At 35.8% G+C, this 19,800-nt stretch overlaps 1 protein-coding gene across 2 annotated transcripts in view; it reads left to right on the top strand.

Moving 5' to 3' along the window:
• Window positions 1–19,800, top strand: part of LOC131856105 (uncharacterized) — an 80,992-nt gene that overhangs the window by 22,035 nt on the left and 39,157 nt on the right. Inside the window, exon 3 of one of the 2 annotated variants that reach the window (XM_059207414.1) lies at window positions 7,629–7,740. In XM_059207414.1, coding sequence (XP_059063397.1) covers window positions 7,629–7,740 — 112 coding nt within the window. Of the gene's footprint in view, window positions 1–7,628; window positions 7,990–19,800 lie in introns of those variants that run through there. The other variant, XM_059207413.1, reaches the window with a different exon arrangement.

A 19,800-nucleotide genomic window follows, 5' to 3' on the forward strand; every position in this document is an offset into this window, starting at 1 on the left:
GTGTAATGCCCCGCCAGGAAACCCCGAAGGGATAAGCCAAAATACAAGATTAGAGTGCAATAATTTAAAAAAAAAAAAAAAAAAAGTTACACCACATTAAGATACAACAAGATATCAAAGATTCAGATTACATAGCGGAAGACATCAACTAACACCTAAAGAGTTTCCCAATGAGATTACTTAAAATCACAATTCACTTAACTCACAATTAATCCAATAAGCTGATTATCTTAACAACGAGATAATTCTTAAACAGGATAATTTCTTTCAGAAGATGGAAATATAAGTCACAAGCAAAGGTTCATCCATTAAGATCTAATCATAATCTTCATTCAAGCTTTTCATAAGAATTACAAGCCATACATCTAATATTCTATCACACTAGAATTTCATCATAAACATATGAGATCTTTTCAAGCATACTTAATTTCCTATCAACAACTGAATATATTCCATTACTCTAAGTTACATTTTTTCATATTCCAATCTACTGCATTTTAAAAGATGATTGCATACATGCATCCACAATAAATCTCATCTAAACCACTTATGCATTCGATCAACATGGCATTCAAGAAAGGACTGAATAAAAGCATTTAAAGTTAATTCCATTTATCCACTTAACCATACTAACATAAGCTAATCATACATGATGAAGCTGAATAAAGAAAACATAAGAGAATAACATCACATAATACCATAATGATCTCGGAGTTCACCCCTAAAGGGCTACATCTCCGGGTCTGCTCAACTGCAAGACCCCTCTGAATAAATAATAAAGTTAAGAGTACAAGAGGTTACACCATTACAATCCGGCCATCAAGGCGAAACATAAACAATATACAAGCGACCACATCGGCCAATTAATACATAAACGATCCCTGAAAAGAACAGGATCCAGCTGAACATAATCAAACTAATACAAAGGTCTAGGAGAGCATCCACAAAACTGAGCCATCACCACCCAAGGTCTAACATGAAACCGATACTCACAAGGGCAGAGACAAAAGGACGACCCACAAAGGTACTCCTAACAGGACAAAACGACAACACACTAGCGAACGCAGGGACAAGTGTCATCACACAACTTGGTATGGCTACCATGGCAAGTCTTCATAGGTCCCGACCCCATACACTGGGTCACCCTGGCAACCTAATCCGCGCTTCCGGCCCATCCAAGCCTCATGTGGACCCACACATCCTCTCGTGAAGACAAGGATGGTGGTTTGCCATTTCAGGCCTTCCCACAGCATGTCGTGTCTATGATAGCACTCGTCCCATGTGTGAGGCACATTATCTTATTTAGAGATTACATTCTAATCCACTGTTAGGTTATCACTTATTAGACTCACTTTCGACGGGTTACCCAGCAGCCACTTTGGGCGCGACCCCCAATCGAAAGCCACTTTCCCATACAACACTAGACCAAACTCAGACGAACTCAAAAACCAAGGGATACACATGGTCAGACGAACGGAGTTCAAGAAGGGAGAGACAACCATCTGGTCAAACACGACTCAAAGATGAACACTTACTGACGGTACTCTAACTAGAGACCCGACCAACAATGGTCAACCACAAATCATCATTCGACTCTCACATAGAGGATATGACCAAATACGACACTACCACAAAACAACAGTCAACTCGGAACCGAGGACTGAAACAGGTACCCCAAATCATTCCATACGACAGGGTCCTATCAAAACAAGCACGACTTGCCATTACATAAGCAAAAGCGAATACATAAATTAAACTCGCATATGAATATTCAGCAGATACAATTTTTTCGAATAGATCTAAACATAAGAAGTCGATCAAGTTTTCTACAAGATCTAAATCAGATTACAGTTATCTACCTCATCTAGGAATAGGTTGTTCTTGGTTTTCTAACTCTCTAAGGTTCAAAGCATCGAATAGACATATTAAGCCATAATGAGTTCTTAAACCAAATTCATATTAATAAAACTCAGACAACCATTAATCATTTAAATAAGATATTTAATCTCCAATCAAAACGTCATTGACATACTGGTTCAAAACCACCTCTACAGTTTCATATTTTCAATCCCAGATGCTCTATACGGATCACGGAATATTAATATAAAAAGGAAATCCAAATGTAGATAATCATTTCCAAAAGCATATCGTTAAATTTCTAATGCCCAATGGTTAATTATTCATTTCTAACCTTTCCAGATGGCTTATACCCTTAAAATCTTCAAACAATATCTATATGGGAATAAAGTACGTTTTAACTCCAAAAAGATTATCCAACATAACAATATTTTATCTTCCCAAACTATACACAATTAAAATTATGTCTTGCATAATAAACTACTAAAAATTCATCAACATTCATGCCACATTTCCCGTAATTAAAAACTTACTTAGAATTTCCCATTAAATAATATTAAAATATTATATATATATTTTTTTTTTATAAAAAAAAAATACATAAAAAAAACATCTTTCAAAAAAACTAATTTAAAAAAAACAAAACATTTAATATGATTGGGGGCGGCGAAGGCCGGGCCCACCTCCCAACGTGAGGGTTGGGCGAGCCGAAACCCCAGCCGCTGGAACCACGCGGCGGCGCCACTGTGGTGCCCGCAGGTCCGCGGCGCCCTGCGGCCACCGCAGTGTGCCGCGGCCACATGCGAACTGCGAGCGAGAGAAAGGGGGGACGAGTGGGGGAGGGGAGGAGGAGCGGGTGGAGCTCCGCTCCCCGCCCTCCAAACCCCAACCACGGATTAAATTAAAACAAAACGCACAGTTCGGCTTAAAATATATATCTAAAAAAAAAAAAACAAAACGATGCACAGTCCGAAACTAAAACAAACATCCACCACAAAATTGATAATAAATTTCGATTTAATATAAATTTGATTTAAAAGGGACTGTTTCGGTATCAAGTTTCTTTGGTGATTTTCATCCTTCCCAAATACAAAGGGGTTTCAAACACCCAAACAGCAACGAGGAATAATACACCTCAATTAAATTTATTGATTTTTATTTAACAAAACAAACCAGACATGGCAAGGAGAACCATTTTAACACAATGATACAACCATGAATTTTCTTGAAGAACACAAGCTAACAGCATAGATCTAAACCTATAAATCCAAATTTAAATCTGATAACAATATTTAAAAAGATTGGATTTGACAACAATCAATTTCATTCACCCAACAAACCATTTCCATAACCACAAGGAAGAACAGTTAAGGTAATTCCTACCTTCATACGCATTCCTGGAATAGCTGAAGGAGAGCCCAATCCTCCCCGATCCAGAAGAAGTTTCTTCCCCCCAAAACCCCCAATTTCCTCCCCAAAATTTCTTTCCAACCAAAATTTTCCAAAAATATCCATCCTCCAAATTTTCCCTCAAATTTTAGGTTATAAGGAAGAGTTGACCAAAATTCCATTTTTGGAATTAAAATTTTATTTAAAAATAACTCTCCAAATTAATTCTTTTCTAACTATAGCAACAAATTAATTTGCTTTCAATTCCAAATCGATTTTCTCATTTAATCCAATTTAACCTTTCTAATTTCAAAAGCCAACAGAATACAATTAAGTCTATTGCAATTAAATACAAAACTTTCTTTTCAACAACATATTCAAAATGCATTTAATGTTCAAAATCAGTCATTTAATCAAACTTACTCCCAATTTAAAATGAGCAATCCAATATCACGAAAATCGCATAACGAAATCCTGATTAATTTAGCCCATTAATCTCTAACGCACAAATACATATTTAATCAAAATAATTACTAAGGATTAATTAATCAATTTAACCATACACACCGAGCACACAAACCGAGAAGGTCAACCAAACAGACGACTCGCAACCCGAACAAAAAGGGATTACCGATGACGACTGACGATGCTCACTTGAGCACGACTAAGGTCAACTAGGGTCTTACGACCACCTAATCCAACTCTAAGGATAAAAGAGGTACACTCAAACCTGCAAATTTAGGTGAAGACGAACCTCGCACTCATGCGGCGTTGTACCTAAAATCTCCTGCAACCAAGAGTCATACATGCATACATATATAAAATTTAATGAAAGCGTTAGCCCGATATTAATACCACGAGAAAGGAACACTGAACAACTTGCATACAACTAGTGTGGGAACCACATCAATAGCTATGCGTTAAATCAAACATCTGACTATAATCATAATATTAAGATAAACTGAACAAGATGAAACCGAGATTAGAAATTGATTAGGGCAGGGGTATTACATAATGTAACAAATGACAAATGTATATATTCAATCATGCTTAGTTTAATCTCTCATGAATTTAATTGCTATGTTCATGTGGTAATCATTCTATCATGAGTAGGTTTAATCAATCTCATTGTTAATTGGATTAATCGAGTAATCTTCATGGGAAACCCTTTAGGAGTTTGCGTTAAGTCTTCTGCTTGTGCAACTTCTATTGCAATGTATATCTTGTACATTAGTGTGTTCTTATTAAAAAAAAATTATTTGCACTCTTTATTAGTGTTTGTAGTTGTTTCCTTTAGGGTTTCTTGGCAGGGCATTACAAGTCGAGGAGTGAAATTAATGAACTGTACATCCCAATGGCAAGAAAAATAATTACCAAGTATTGCTCAAGCAACCCATGCCACATCGGCCCCTGAGTTGTCCGACCACCAAATCTTTGAAGGGTCCAACGCACATCCCAGGTTGGACAAAACATCGACGTCGACCTGCCCATTACCTTCACGACAAATATGTGAAATTTTGTATGCAGTTTCTTGATTAGTTGATGGTTAAAAATTGCTCACACAATCCAATCTAGAAATTGCATACAAGATTTGAATGGATTGTGGAAATTTGATAGCTTTGAATGTGTGAAATTTTAAAATCTTGAAAAATATCCAATTTTTGTACAAATAATAGAAATAAATTTATTTATTCTCCATTGATCTTGTTTGATATATTTGCTCTTAGATTGTATGTGTGCACAAGAGCTCAACAAAAAATGGATTGTGGTTGATAGCTTGATCGCAAGAAGATTTGATTGCATAAGATCAATTAGACGCATTGATTAAGGTTGAAAAGGAAGAGGGCATCCTCTTATATAGAGAACATTGTACGAAATGGAGGGATACGATTAAGAGGTGTAAAGATAAAAGGTCAGCTAGGATTAAAGAGTAGGTAGAAGAAATAATTAAAATAGTAAGAGGGTAGGTAAGAAGAATTAAAAGATGAGTGACATGTGTCATGGGTAGAAAAGGCTAATGAATTAATTAAATAAATAAAGGTCTATTTAATTAATAGAAGAAAGGGGATAATTAAACAAATAAAAGAATTTATTTAAATTATAACAAGTTTAGAAGAAGATAAATCAATTAATTAAAAAAACAAAGATTTAATTTAATTAATAGAAGACTTAGGATAAAACAATTAAATAAATAAAATATTTATTTAATTAAACATGACAATTTTAGGTTTCTACATTAGTTATTCTCATTCTCTTGGAAAATGTAAAGCATTTAAAACATTTTTTCAAGACCAATATGATAGGGCTTGCATAGCTCTTACAACTAATCTTGCACTCTTCCTTGGTGAAGAGGTAGTGTCGTAGCACTCCATTAATTCTCCATGTTGCTCCTCACCCTATGACACTAGTAGTTGACTCTATTAGGGGCTCTTTGTCATAAGAGGTAATGGTATTTCAATTACAATCATCTTGGGGCATAAACATAGTTCATTCTTGCCTCTATGCTTGGGAGGAATGGATCTTATCCTCTTTTCTCTCTATCTAAGGTTTCACTCTTCCCTTTAGGGGTTTCATTTTTCATGTTTTGATGTCCTTTCTTCCATAAAATGGCATGTCTCTTATGATTAATCTTTCCTTAGAGAAGTTTGTGATCCTTCTTCTAACTCTCTCTTTCTCTTTGAAGATTACCTCTTCTTTAGAGTAGCATTTTGCATATCTAAATGTCTTTCTTGCATGGAATATTTCTTCAAGAGAGTACATTGTGCATTTTCTTATATATAATATCTCCTTAGAGGTTGTATAATTCTTCTCAATCTCCCTACACTTGGGGGGAATTGATCTCTCTTATCCTTTCTAAGGATACACTTTTCCTTTGTTAAGTGGTGTTTGCTTATGATTTGATGTGATTGTTGGCATTGTGTTGTGATTGATGTCAACCAGAATGAGATGACTACCAGTATGAGAGATGTATATGCAACACTATCAAGGAGGAGTACAGGTTGAGATATCTTTGATATCATCTTGTGTTGTAGAACACCAGTAAGGTAAGGAAGATGACTTCGAGAGTCGCCGGTACACAAGTTAGTGCTTGACTTGTGTGGATGAGTTGGGAAGGTGATCGGTATCGATAAAGAAAGGATGTCAACTGGTAAGTGATGTGTTGACATGGAGAAGTCAGATCAACCAAGTGAGTGGTTGTTAGTCTACAAAGCTTATGACCGATGTACAAGCTGAAGGGTGAAGGTGCTAGAGCTATTGTTTGCGATGAAGAGGCAGAATATTACCTAAATCACATCAACACAATAGGAGAAGAATGAATAGATCACAGGTAAGCTGTTGTAGTACCCCTGCCCTAATCAATTTCTAATCTCGGTTTGACCCTGGTTAGTTTATCATGTTATAATGTTTTAGTCAGATGTTTTGATTCTTGTGCGTACCTCTTAATGTGGTTTTCGTACCAATTCGTATGCAAGTTTATTAGTTCTCCTATTTCGTGTTATTAATCTCAGGCTAACACTTTCATTAAGTAAATATATGTATGCATGTATGACTCTTGGTTGCAGAAGATTTCAGGTACAATACCGTATGGGTGCGAGGTTCGTCTTTGCCTGGATTCACAGGTTTGAGTGTACCTCTTTGGTCCTTAGATTTTGGATTAGGTGGTCATAAGACCCTTGTTTGACCATAGTCGTGCTGAAGTGAGCGTCGTCAGTGTTCCCTTTGGGTGGGTATGCAGGTCGTCTGTCTGCTTGGCTTTCTTGGGTTGCATGTTTTTGTGTGTGGTTAAATTGAGTAATTATTCCTTAATATTTAATTTGGTTTAATGTGTGTTTATGCATTAGAAATTAAGGAACTAAATTAAATAGGTTCCCTTTATGCGATTAATCGATAATTAGAATTGCTCAATCCAAATTGGTAGCAAGTTTGATTAAATAGTTAATTTTAAATTGATTAATTTATTTTGTTTATGCTTTGGAAGGGAAAGATTTAAATTTATTTGAAATAAAATTATTTTAATTCCCTTGTTTTAAAAAAAAAAAATAGAAAGGTTGATTTTAATTATTTAAGAAAATCAATTTTAAATATAAAAACAAGTTTATTATTTATATTTGATATAGTTTGAAAGAATGAATTTGAGATTTTATTTTAATTGAAAATATTTTACCCTCATTAATATTTTGGAATATAAAGGTTAAATTTGTTAAAATTGAGAAAATTAGAAATTAAATGAGGAAGAGGCATTTTGATTTTTCTAAATTAGAAATAAATTGTGTAAAAGTATTTTTATTTAGAAATGAGATTTTTGGTCAAAACTTTGCCATTTTAACTTAGGGTGGGAAAAATATTTTGGGGAGGAATGATTTTTGGAAAAATATGGCCAGGAGACATTTTGGAAGATGTTTCTGGAGAAATTTTGGGGCATTTGGTGGAAGAAGGATTCCGAGCTCGCAGGTTGGGCTCTCCTTCAAATTTCTTCCAGGATTGCGTATGGAGGTAGGATTTCTTTTATTTGTCTCCTTTGTTGCCACAAAGATTTACTGTTTGGTTGTGGAAGAAATGTGTTTGTTTGCAAATTTGGATAAATGGTAGTAAATCAATCTTAGTTGCCAAGAATAGTGTTGTTTGGAAAATTTATTCCCTTTCTGGGTTTAGTTATTCTGGAAAAATTATCAATATTTGTTGTTCATGGACATTCTGGAAAATATATTTTAGTCTTTGTATGAGACTGTATATTAATGAAATTTGGGGGTTTTGTTTGAAATAAAAAAATAAAAATGCATATATATGTGTTTGAGGTTTTGAAAATGAAATTTAGTTCTCAGAGAATTCTGAGTCTGAGACTGCGGATTTTGGGTTTGTTTTTAATTTTAATAAATTAAAACAAAAAATAAAATATACCCTTGCTGGTCTGAGAGTAACCAGAGGCTAGGGCTTTGGTTTTATTATTATTTTTTTATATAAAAATAAAGCAAAAAAAGAAGAAGTATGCATTTATATTTTTTGGAGCTGTCAGGGAGGGGCGACATGGAAGCCAAGGCCCTTGACCCATGGTTGGGGAGAGCCAAGGCTTCCCCATACAATGGGGAGAGGCCTGGCGGTGAGGCGATGCCGTCGCCTCCACTCAGCCGAGGCTCGGTGGAGACCACGACATGGTCTCCCTAGCCTTCCCTTGGGGAAAGGGAGGCCCATGTGGGTCTGCCCTTTGGCCTTGTTTTATTTATTTTTTATTATTATTTATATATATATATTTTTATAAAACAAAGAAAAAATAATAATAAAATATAAACATATTTTTGTAAAGTTGCAATGCCATTTACTTTAAAGTTTTTCTTTAAAAAGGAAAAAAAAGGGTATTTATTTAATTATTAATTTACTAATTAATATATGTTAACAAATATATATTAATAGTTTTTTTCAAATTACTAATTTTAATAATTAATTTATATAAAAAATATACGCAAGGAAGTATTATGTTAATTCGGAAAATGATTACTTGTTTTGTTTAACTCTCTTCTTAATGTATATTTCCATTTTTTGGGAGTATATGTTGGTTTTGGAGATGTGAGAGTGGTTTATTTATTTTGAAAAAGATTAAGAATGATGTTTTATTTTGAACAATAAATATCATATGTTAGTTGATTAATATGTATATGTGAGTTTATATCATTGGGTGTTCTGCGTATAAAATATTTATATTAATGTGATTTTGGTTGAAAACTCATGATGAAGTATTTATATTATTATATGATATAATTGAAGTTTAATGAGTTAGTAAACGATGAACGACCTGTACCTAGACAAGGTAGACAAACTGCAATCAAACTTAGATCATTTAGAAAACTAGATCAATTTTTAATGTTTAATCAATATGGAAAAAGATTGTCCTTTCTGGTTTATGCCTATGCATGTTTAAATTTCTGTATTTGCATTTGCTTATGAAATGACAAGTCCTTGAACATGATTGTTGGTTATTGTCGTTTATTGATTTGGGTACCTGTTTATATTCTTAATCTCAAGTATTTACTATTTTCTTGTGATGGTTGTAACCGATCATGTCTTTTATGCGGGTGTTGAATGTTGGTTTGTGGTTGACCATAGCTGGTAAGGTCTCTAGTTAGAGTACCGTAAGTCAGTGCACCTTGTATGAAGTCTAGTTTGACCAAGTGAGAATTCCTACCGTGTTGAACTCCGTTTGCTTGACCTTGTGTTTTCCTTGTTTTAGAAGTTGTTGGGTTATGGTCTAGTGTCATATGGGAAAGTGGTTTTCGATTGGGGGCTGCACCTAAAGTGGTTGTTGGATAACCCATCGAAAGTGTGTCTAAATAACTAATAATCTAATAACATATTAGAGAGTTAGTTAATGAATCATTGAGTAAGTTAATTGTGCCTCACATATGGGATGAGTGCTAGTACAGATTCAACATGCAGTGAGAAGGCCTGAAATGACAAACCATCATCCTTGTCTTCACGAAAGGATGTGTGGGTCCACATGAGGCTTGGATGGGCCGGAGGTTCAGAATAGATTGCTAGGGTAACCCAGTGGATGAGACCAGAGCCTAGGAAGACCTGCCATGGTAACCATACCAGGTTATGTGATGACACTTATCCCTTATGTTCACTAGTGTGTTGTTTTGTTGTCTTGATAGGAGCATTGTTGAGGAGTCGTCTTGATGTTTATGCCCTTGTGAGAACCTGATATCATGTTAGACCTTGGGTTGCTAAGATTTAGTTTCGCGGATGCTCCAATTGATCTTTTGTAATTGCTTCTTATTATGTTCAGTTGGATCCTTTCCTATTTAGTGATCATTCATCTATTTATTAAACCGATGTGGTCGTATGTATTATTGGTTATGATTGCCTTGATGACATGATTGTAAATGATGTGACCTTATGTATTCTTCTCTATTATTTAATTATTAGAGGGGTCTTGCAGTTGAGTAGACCCGAAGATGTAGCCCACTAGGCGTGAACTTCGATATCATTTCAAGTGTTATGTGGTGTTTAACATTCTTATGTTTCCTTTTAATTTAGCATGCATGGATGACATTATGTTAGTATGTATAATGTGGATTAGATAAAGTTAATGTTAAATGCATGTATGTAGTCATGTTATTAAAATGCAGTAATTTGAATCACGAAAGAATGTAGATTAGAATAATCGGATATATTCAGTTATTGGTAATGCAATTAAAGTATGCATGGAAAGTATTCGCTAGTTTATCTTGAAATTATGCATGGAAAGTATTCGCTAGTTTATCTTGAAATTAAAGTATGTAATGAAATTAGATGCATGACTTATGTTTTAATATAAGTTTGAGCGTAATGTATAGTTAAATTTGTAATGGATGAACTTAATCATGTTATCTATATTGTTAACCTTAATTGTAATGGATGAACTTAATCATGTTATCTATATTGTTAACCTTAATGGAAAAACTCATCATGTTATCTATAATATTAATTTACCAAAATAAATTATCTTTGGTTTAAGTTTTATCATGTCATTAAGTTAATCAACTTAATTGGATTAATTAAGCGAGTTGAGTTAAATGTTGAATTAAGTAATCACGTTGGGAAAGTCTTTAGGTGTTATTTAGTCTTCCGATGTAGTATCTGAACTTATGATAACTTGTTGTACCAATGTGTTGTGTTTAATTTAAAATTAAATAAAATTGTACTTTATTCTTATGTTTTAGCTTAATCCCTTTGGGGTGTCCTGGTGGGGCATTATAGTTGTGAAGTTGCAGAACAACAGGACTCCCTCCGGATGAAGATGCAATCATCATGAGAAACAATGAGTGACAGTGAAAGTGCCATCACCGGATCACATGTGCCTGTTTGAAGATATGCTGCACAAATAAGGAAGTCACATAAGTACATTGCAGGATGCAGAAGACAAGGCGTCACTCCACTGGTAAGTGGAAGTTATCTCCTATTATGCATTGTGTGCATCATAGTTATGTGAGATAAGGAAGAAGAGGTGTGCATCAAGTGCATGAAATCAGTAATATGCACTGAACCGACTGAGAAGGCATGTTGAGATGCCGATACATATCAAGAGTGTTTACCGGTATGTAACTCAACCGGTAATATGGAGAAGGTGCAGATGAATAAGATTCCCCATTTGATGAAGATGTATATAAGGTGGGATAACAAGAGTGTTGACCCATTGAGTAGTCCATCGGAAGATAAGCAGAGTGCAAGGCTGATGACAGATTGGTTTGAGGGTTTAATGTGCAGGGTTAGTAACTCGACGGAGAAGAGAAACTGGTAGAGTGTTTGGTCGATGATCCTATTTGGACTGACATGAAGAGTCAAGTTGGCAGTTGGTCGACATGGATGCCACATGGAGTCAAGGTGGCAGACATGCATTTAGATGAAGAATGAATGTACACCAACGGGGTAGTTGCAGAGCTGGTCGACATTAATGGAGGATCCCACAAATCACGGGACGTGTTGCAGATGTTTGCGGCTCGATGTCTTGAGGACAACTTAGAGCCAGCTAAGAGTGATTGAGGAGATTGAGGCGGATGAAGGAAACAACAAGATTGATCTTGGTGGTTGACCAAGAAATCAGCCGATAAGGGAAAAAATAGATTGCGAAAGATGGAAGGCGTGATCAAGAAGGCATGTTAATGGTGGAGTTGTATAGTTGGCTATCTGGGAGATCAGATCGGACAAGATCTGATTGGATTTGGTTTGCCTCGAGGTTGATGAGGAAACCGTAACCGCCCATGTTTTTTAATTGGTTTTTGGCAGGAAAAATAAGCTATCCATTGATTGGGATCCAGAGAGAGTTTCCATTCATATCTTCGAGGTCGAAAGAATTAAAACCCTTACAATTCACGATACGGAAAGGCCCTTCCCATAAATCGTCGAACTTGGCGTGCTGACTAGGCTTGGCCTCCATTTCATTATATTTCAGCACGAGGTCCCCTGGGCTTGAAACCTAATTGGAACTCTTTTTGCTGTCAAACAACCTCTTGATGGTTTGCTGGCAATCTTGGAGAGATGCGAAAGCGGTCTCTCTGGCTTCTTTGAGCTCCATAATTTCCGCCAACTTTATGACCATCGGGCTATTCTCTGCCACCTTGATAGAATTAAGTAGCTGCAGAGCTGGGACCTCTAAAGAGATACGAAACAGTGCATCCTTCCCATAAACCATCTTGTATGGGGAGTTTTTTAGAACCTGCTTGGGTATTATTCGGTCCACCCACAACGCGCTCCTCAAATGGTGGTGCCATTCCCTCTTATATTCTGAGTCTATCCTCTTCATGAGGCTGATAAGGTTCTTGTTAGTGGACTCGGTGAACCCGTTCCCTTGTGGGTAGTAATTGGAGGAGTTTTTGAGGTAGATACCTCTCCTAAGGGAGAATTGGGTGATGCACAAACCAGTGAATGCACAAATGTTGTTTGATATGATGGTCTTGGGCGGACCATATCAACACACTTAGGTCTTCTAGGAAAGTCAGCACTTCACTCTCCAATGAATTCCTTAAAGGGACGACCTCAAACCACCTGGTGAAGTAGTCAGTGGCGGTCATAATGCACTTGTGTCTGGGTGAACTGGGGGGGTTGATCATCCCTATAAAATCAAGTCCCCACTGGGCGAAAGGCTCTTCTATATCATCACAGTTCTGAGAGGCATTGCCTCTTTTCTACTCCTACCAGTATAATACTGGCATTCCTTATATTCCCTTACCAAAGCGTGCACATATTTGAACATGGAGGGCCAAAAATATCCGACTTGGGTGATTTTGATGATGGTTGTCTGTGCAGAGAAATGACCTCTTGATGAGCCATAGTGAAATTTATGTAGGATTTTATCGACTTGGCATTGGTCCACGCAGCGGAGTAAAACCACATCAAAATTCCTTTTGAAAAGTACACCATCTACAGGCAAAAAGTGCTGTTTTGGAGTCTATAGAACCTTTTCTTTTCCGGAGGGAGACCCTTGGGGAAAATCTTGGTCCTCATAAAGTGCTTCCTGGCCTCCATCTAGCATGTGTTTGGAGACTCGGGGGAAACCATCGCGACTTCCTCTGTGACCATCTTGTCTTCACTAGGTTCGCACTCATGAACTATATATTCGCATAAGTCTCTGCCGCGAACTATTTTGGTTGGCCTGACATCAACGTCATACTCCAAGAACTTAGTGATCCAATTAGCCATCTTTTCGGTGATGTCACCTTCCATGATGTATTCTCGGACTGCAGGATGCGCTACATATATGGTGGTTTTATTGCAGGCAATGAAGTGTTTGAATTTCTTCAGTCCCTTTCCTACGACCAAGGCTTGCTTTTCGACGAAGTTGTATTTAGCCTCATAATCTTTGAGAGTCTTCGAATGGAAAGCTATAGGATGTTCGCTCCCCTTTTCGACATCGTTCTGGGTCAGGACCATGGAAATACTATACTAACCTGAAAAAACATACATTATGAAGTCTTTTGACATATCTGGGCTAGATAACATGGGGGCTGAACATATGGCGTCTTTGATTTTGTCAAAATCTCGTTTGGCTTCGGGAGTCCATGACAAACATGGAAAGTTGGTTGCTACCGGGACTCAAACAAGAGGTAATACATTTCATCTTGACTCAACTCAGAACAATTGTCTGTATACAAAAATAGAAGATCCCTGGTTATGGCATAAAAGGTTTTGTCATGTAAATTTTGATAACCTGATCAAAATAAGTAAGAAGCACCGAGTAAGAGGTCTACCAAGCTTGGAAAAACCTGAGAATGCAATATGTCGAGGATGCCAGATGGGTAAGATGACAAAATCAAGCTTTACAATTAAGTCTTACACTTCTAAAGGAATTTTAGATCTTGTACACACTGATCTTTGCGGTCTTATGAAAGTTCAAAGTTATTATGGTGATAAATACTTCATATTATTTGTGGATGATTACTCAAGGATGATGTCAGTTATGTTTTTAAAAGAGAAATCAGAAGCCTTTCAAATGTTCAAATGGTATAAGGCAAGAGTTGAAAATGAAACAAGAAGATAGTTGAAATGTCTAAGATCTGATAGAGGAGGAAAGTTCATTTTAGATGAATTTAACTTATTTTGCAATGATCATGGTATAAAGAGACAAGTATCTGCACCAAGAACACCACATCAAAATGGGTTAGCTGAAAGAAAAAACAGATCAATTGTAGATTGTGTCAGAACCTTGATGATAGAAAAGAGAGTACCTCATCTATTTTGGAGGGAAGCAATAAGCACTGCAGTTTACACCTTGAACTGAGTACAACTAAAGAAAGGAACTATGAAGACACCGTATGAAATCTGGTATGACAAGAAACCAAATGCAAGTTATTTTAAAATATTTGGAAGTAGATGTTATGTTCACAAAGATGAAAGAAATGGAAAATTTGATCATAAAAGCGAGGAAGGAATATTTCTTGGTTATTCCTCTAGGAGTAAAGTATTTAAATGTCTGATCAAATCATCTAACAAAATAATGGAAAGTGCAAATGTGAAAATTGATGAATTTGCAGAAAAGAATGATGAATGAAACTCCACAGAACCAAAAGATTATGAAAAGTTTGTATATGTACAACAGAGAAAGCCGAAGAAGAAAATACTCGGTTACCGAGTGATGAAGAAGATCATACAGAGCCCACCGAGCCTATATTAGCAAAATATGTCAGAAGAAATCATGAATCAAGTCAGATTATAGGAGATAAGGATGCTCTAGTGATGACAAGGAACAAACTGAGACAGAACACATGTCTGATATCCGAGTTTGAACCGAGGATAGTAAAAGAGGCATTAAACAATGATGATTGGGTGAATGCTATGATAGAAGAGATTGAACAAATCAAGAAAAATGAAACATGGACACTGGTCCCAAGACCAAAAGAGAAAAATGTAATCGATACAAAGTAGATTTTCAGAAATAAGCTAAATGAAAAAGGTAAGGTCATTCGGAATAAAGCAAGACTAGTTTGCAAAGGTTATGCTCAAGAAGAAGGAATAGATTATGGTGAGACTTTTGCAATTGTAGCAAGACTTGAGGGAGTGAGAACATTGTTGGCATATGCTGCTTTCAAAAATTTCAAGGTATATCAAATGGATGTTAAATCTGCAATTTTGAATGGTATAATAGAAAAAGAAGTCTATATTGAACAACTTGAAGGATTTATTGAAGAGAAGAATAAAGATCAAGTATGTAAGTTGAACAAAGCTTTATATGGCTAAAAGCAAGCACCTAGAGCATGGTATGAAAGGTTCCATTCTTACTTAATCAAGATTGGATTTATGAGGACTAGTGAAAACAACAACATGTATATGAAGAATGATGAGGATAATGGAATACTGATTTCAACCATATTTGTTGATGATATTATTTTTGTGGAAATGATTATTTATATAAGAACTTTGAAACTGAAATGTGCAAAGAATTTGAGATGTCATTAATCGGTGAAATAAAGTATTTTATAAGTTTACAAATATTGCAAATGAAAAATGGGATTTTCATTAGTCTATCCAAGTATATAAAGGAAATCTTGAAGAAATTTGGAATGGAGGATTCTAAACCTGTAAGTACTCCTATGACTACTAATTGTAAACTATCAAAGAATGATGAATCTGCATCTGCTGATGAGACACTTTACCGATGTATGATTGGAAAGTTGCAATATGTAGTTCACAACAGGCCTGATATAGCACATGCAGTAGGCATAACAATAAGATTTTCTGCAGATCCCAACGAAACCCATATGATAGCAATCAAGAGAATTTTCAAATACTTAAGAGGCACTGAAGATTATGGTTTACTATATAAAAAGAGGAATGATTTTGACTTAAAAGTCTATACTGATGCTGATTGGGGATGAAATATTGATGACAGGAAAAACACAAGCGGTAGAGCTTTCTTTTTAGGAGAAAGACTAGTGAGTTGGCTTAGCAAGAAACAAGGATGCATTCCACAGTCAACAGCTGAAGCTGAATATGTCACTGCAGCATTGAATTATACCAATATAGCATGGATCAAACAACTGTTGGAAGGTATTTATGAGACAACTACCGAGCTAGTAACTATATTTTGTGATAATACAAGTGCTATTAACATTTCAAAGAATCCTGTAATGTAATCTAAGACAAAGCATCTCTATAAAGTATCATTATCTAAGAGAAGAAGTTCAAGAAAAGAAAGTTGTGTTGGAGTATGTTAGCACAAATGAACAACTAGCAGACATCTTCACAAAGCCACTGCCCAGGGACACTTTTGAGTATCTTAGAAGTAAGTTAGGGGTCCTACCCCTATCTAGTACTAATTGATAGAGTTCGGTGAAAGGATCAATTCTATGACTCTACAAAATACTATTTGCGAGTTGATGCTGATTTACACACTTTAGAAGGTCGTCTAAAGTTGTGTAGGAAACAGTGAATGAAGACAAGATGCTTTGACCGAGACTAAGATGATACATTTGTATATGTTTTAACAAGCAAGGAAATTACTTCACAGGGGAAGTAATCATGGATTAGTTTTACTTTTGACATTGTTGTCAAAGGGGGAGAAGACTAATGACAATGGGAGAAGATCACAGGAGAAGTTTACAACTCAAGGATAACAGGAAAAGAATAACAACAGTCCGAATCAATTGAAATAAATCAAGTTGGTCTTGCCATCAATGCCAAAGGGGGAGATTGTTGGCATTACATTAAGTTTGTTGGTATGATGATATTGAGAAGGTTGTTGGAGATTGATGATATAATTGATAAAGGATGATTACTGTCTTGATAATATTACTTTGTCCTTGATGTCAAACAATTGATTTTCTGATTCGGTATGATGTTGTCATATCTTAAAGAGTATGTTTTGATGAGCATAAAGTGTCGGTAAGTGACATAGAAAGAATGTGAAAATGAAGGGGAGTAATAAGTTATTCAATGGGCAACTATTACCGAGTTAGACAATGATGACATTATGTTATTTTGATTGTTTTGATATCCTATATATGTGTATTCGAAGATTGAATAAGAAGGAGAAAAGATTTCATGTAATAGAATGAGTAAAGGTTTGATACTGTTCTATTTTACCGAGCAAGGAGGTAGTCGGTAAAGACCAAGGTTATTAGTATCGGTTAAAGAAGAAACAATGTCTACCGAGTAAAGTTCAGTATTTACCAAGTGTCAACCGAGCAGTAACGAAATGCATTGGATGAATAAATACATTATTAAATGAAGGATGCCAATGGGTTGGAGATTTATAGAAGATTGGAATGTCGTGCAAGAACTTTGTTAAGGATCAACGACAATGAAAATTCAAGAGTTGGATCTACAACACAGATTGAACGGTCATAATCGAGCACAAGTACCAAGGAAGGTATACAAGTTCCAAGGCAGGATAAAACTTTTTTCAGTTCGAAGGATTCAATGAACCTAGTGAAGTTTGAAGATCTGATGGCTAAGATTAATCATGGGCAATGTGATTAAGAAGATTAAGCGGTTAGGAATTGCTTATAAATAAAGAAAAGTTGATGAACAAAGAATGCGGGCAAACAGAAGAGCAATGATACTGCAGAGGTGATTACTGAGTACAAAAGATTGAAGATCTAATTGAAGAACAGATTGAGAAGCCCAACAAGGAGGAAGATAAGTCTTATAACAAGATTATCTTGAGCACATAGAGTCTGCTTTAACATTTCAGATGTAAAGTTGCAGATATATTTTATTACTGTTATTTATTTTTGTTAGTGACAGGAAATCTCTTAACCAAATGGACCTAACAGTCTTATTTGTAAATCCTCTAGCAAGGTAACATTCTGAATGAGTGTTTGAAATCTTTTTACAAGGTCACTTCTAACAAAGTGCAAGATTCTGATAGATCTGAGGGAAATCCCTTGACTGGGTCACATCTAGCAATGTGTTTATGTAACCTTTAACAGGATTGGCTTTTAGCCGAGCATACTCTAGAAGAGTATATTTTCTTAGTGGGTCCGAAATCCCACAGTGGTTTTTCCCTATTTGGGTTTCCACGTTAAATCTGGTGTTAAATGTGTTTTGTTGTTTCAAGTTTATCAGTTTATGAGTTTGAATGATTTACAGTCATAATTGCATGTCAAGTAAGTTCTACCGAGGTTGAATCTGATGAATAGATTGCATTGTGAGTTTATCTAATCCACCCCCCTCTCATCTAACTAACAATTGGTATTAGAGCTAGAACTCTGAAAGAAAAGTTTAAAGGAACTTGAGGCAAGATCTGAAGATGTATAAAAGGGATGCACCAAAGCTGAACAGGTCAAGTTTCTCCGCGTGGTAGAAAAGGATGAAGCTGCACTTATCAGGAATTGGAGAATATGTAACATATTATTTTGAGAATGATTACACTGCACCTAGCACCTACCCGAAAATGATGGAAGAAATTAAGGCAAAGCAAGAACATATTCAAGCAATTATTGAAATAACATCAACATTGACCGACTCAGAGTTTAATGATCTAGAAGGTTGTAATGATGCCAAAGCTATGTGGAATAAGCTTATATCTGTGTATGGTGGTGATGAACATGTTGAAAGAGAAAAAGTAGACAGTCTAAGAGGACAACTTGAATCCATGAGAATGAATGAAGGTGAGAACACAATCCAATACAGTTCAAGGTTAAAGGAAACTGTCAATCAAATCAAAGGAGCAAGAGGAACTATTGAAGAAAAGGATGTAACAAGTAAGTTGCTAAGAACACTTCTACCCGCTTATACCATTCGAATCTCTGCAATTAATGAATTAAGGTCTGTACCAAACATGTTAGTCTCTTTGGATGCTACTATCGGTAAGCTACATGCTTTTGAGTTGAGTAATTTTGATAACAATGGGTCTTCGGTGAACAAAGCTGAATCTGCATTCAGTTCTTTTCATCTTGATGAATCTAATGATTACAATGATAGAATGTATAAGTATGCTGAAGGAAATCACAGTGGAGCAAGTGAGATATTTCACAAAAACATGGAAGAAGTACACGAAGTATATGAGGAAATCAGAAAGCAAGAAGAGTTTGGAGCATTATTGGCCAGAAGGTTACCGAGAGGCAAAGGTAAGTATAAAGGAAAGTTACCTTTGAAATGTTTTAACTGTGATAAAATTGGGCATATGGCTTCTAACTGTCCTGACAAAGAATCTAGTGAAAAGAGAGAATACCAAGATGACAGACAGAAAGACAATCAATACAGAGGGCACCGAGACTTCAGAAGGAGAGATAGAAAGACATGCTTAGTAGCTGATGAGGAATCCAATGATGAAAAATCTGATGGGACTGAGACATAGGAAGTTGTATATGTGGCTATCAAAGATGGATCAGATGAAGAAAGGTATGAAGAAAAAGCCTTAATATCACACATCAATAATAATGATTCTTGGATCATAGATAGTGGATGCTCACATCACATGATAGGTGATAAACACAAGTTTGTTAATTTAGAAGATTATGATGGAGGTTATGTAAGATTTGATAATGATGCACCATGTCCTGTGAAAGGTAAAAGATCTATCACACTTCTTGACAATACTAAATGTGATGATGTATATTGGGTTGAAGGTCTGAAATACAA

The sequence above is a fragment of the Cryptomeria japonica genome, chromosome 6, assembly GCF_030272615.1.
Source record: "Cryptomeria japonica chromosome 6, Sugi_1.0, whole genome shotgun sequence".
Classification (NCBI taxonomy): Eukaryota; Viridiplantae; Streptophyta; class Pinopsida; order Cupressales; family Cupressaceae; genus Cryptomeria; species Cryptomeria japonica.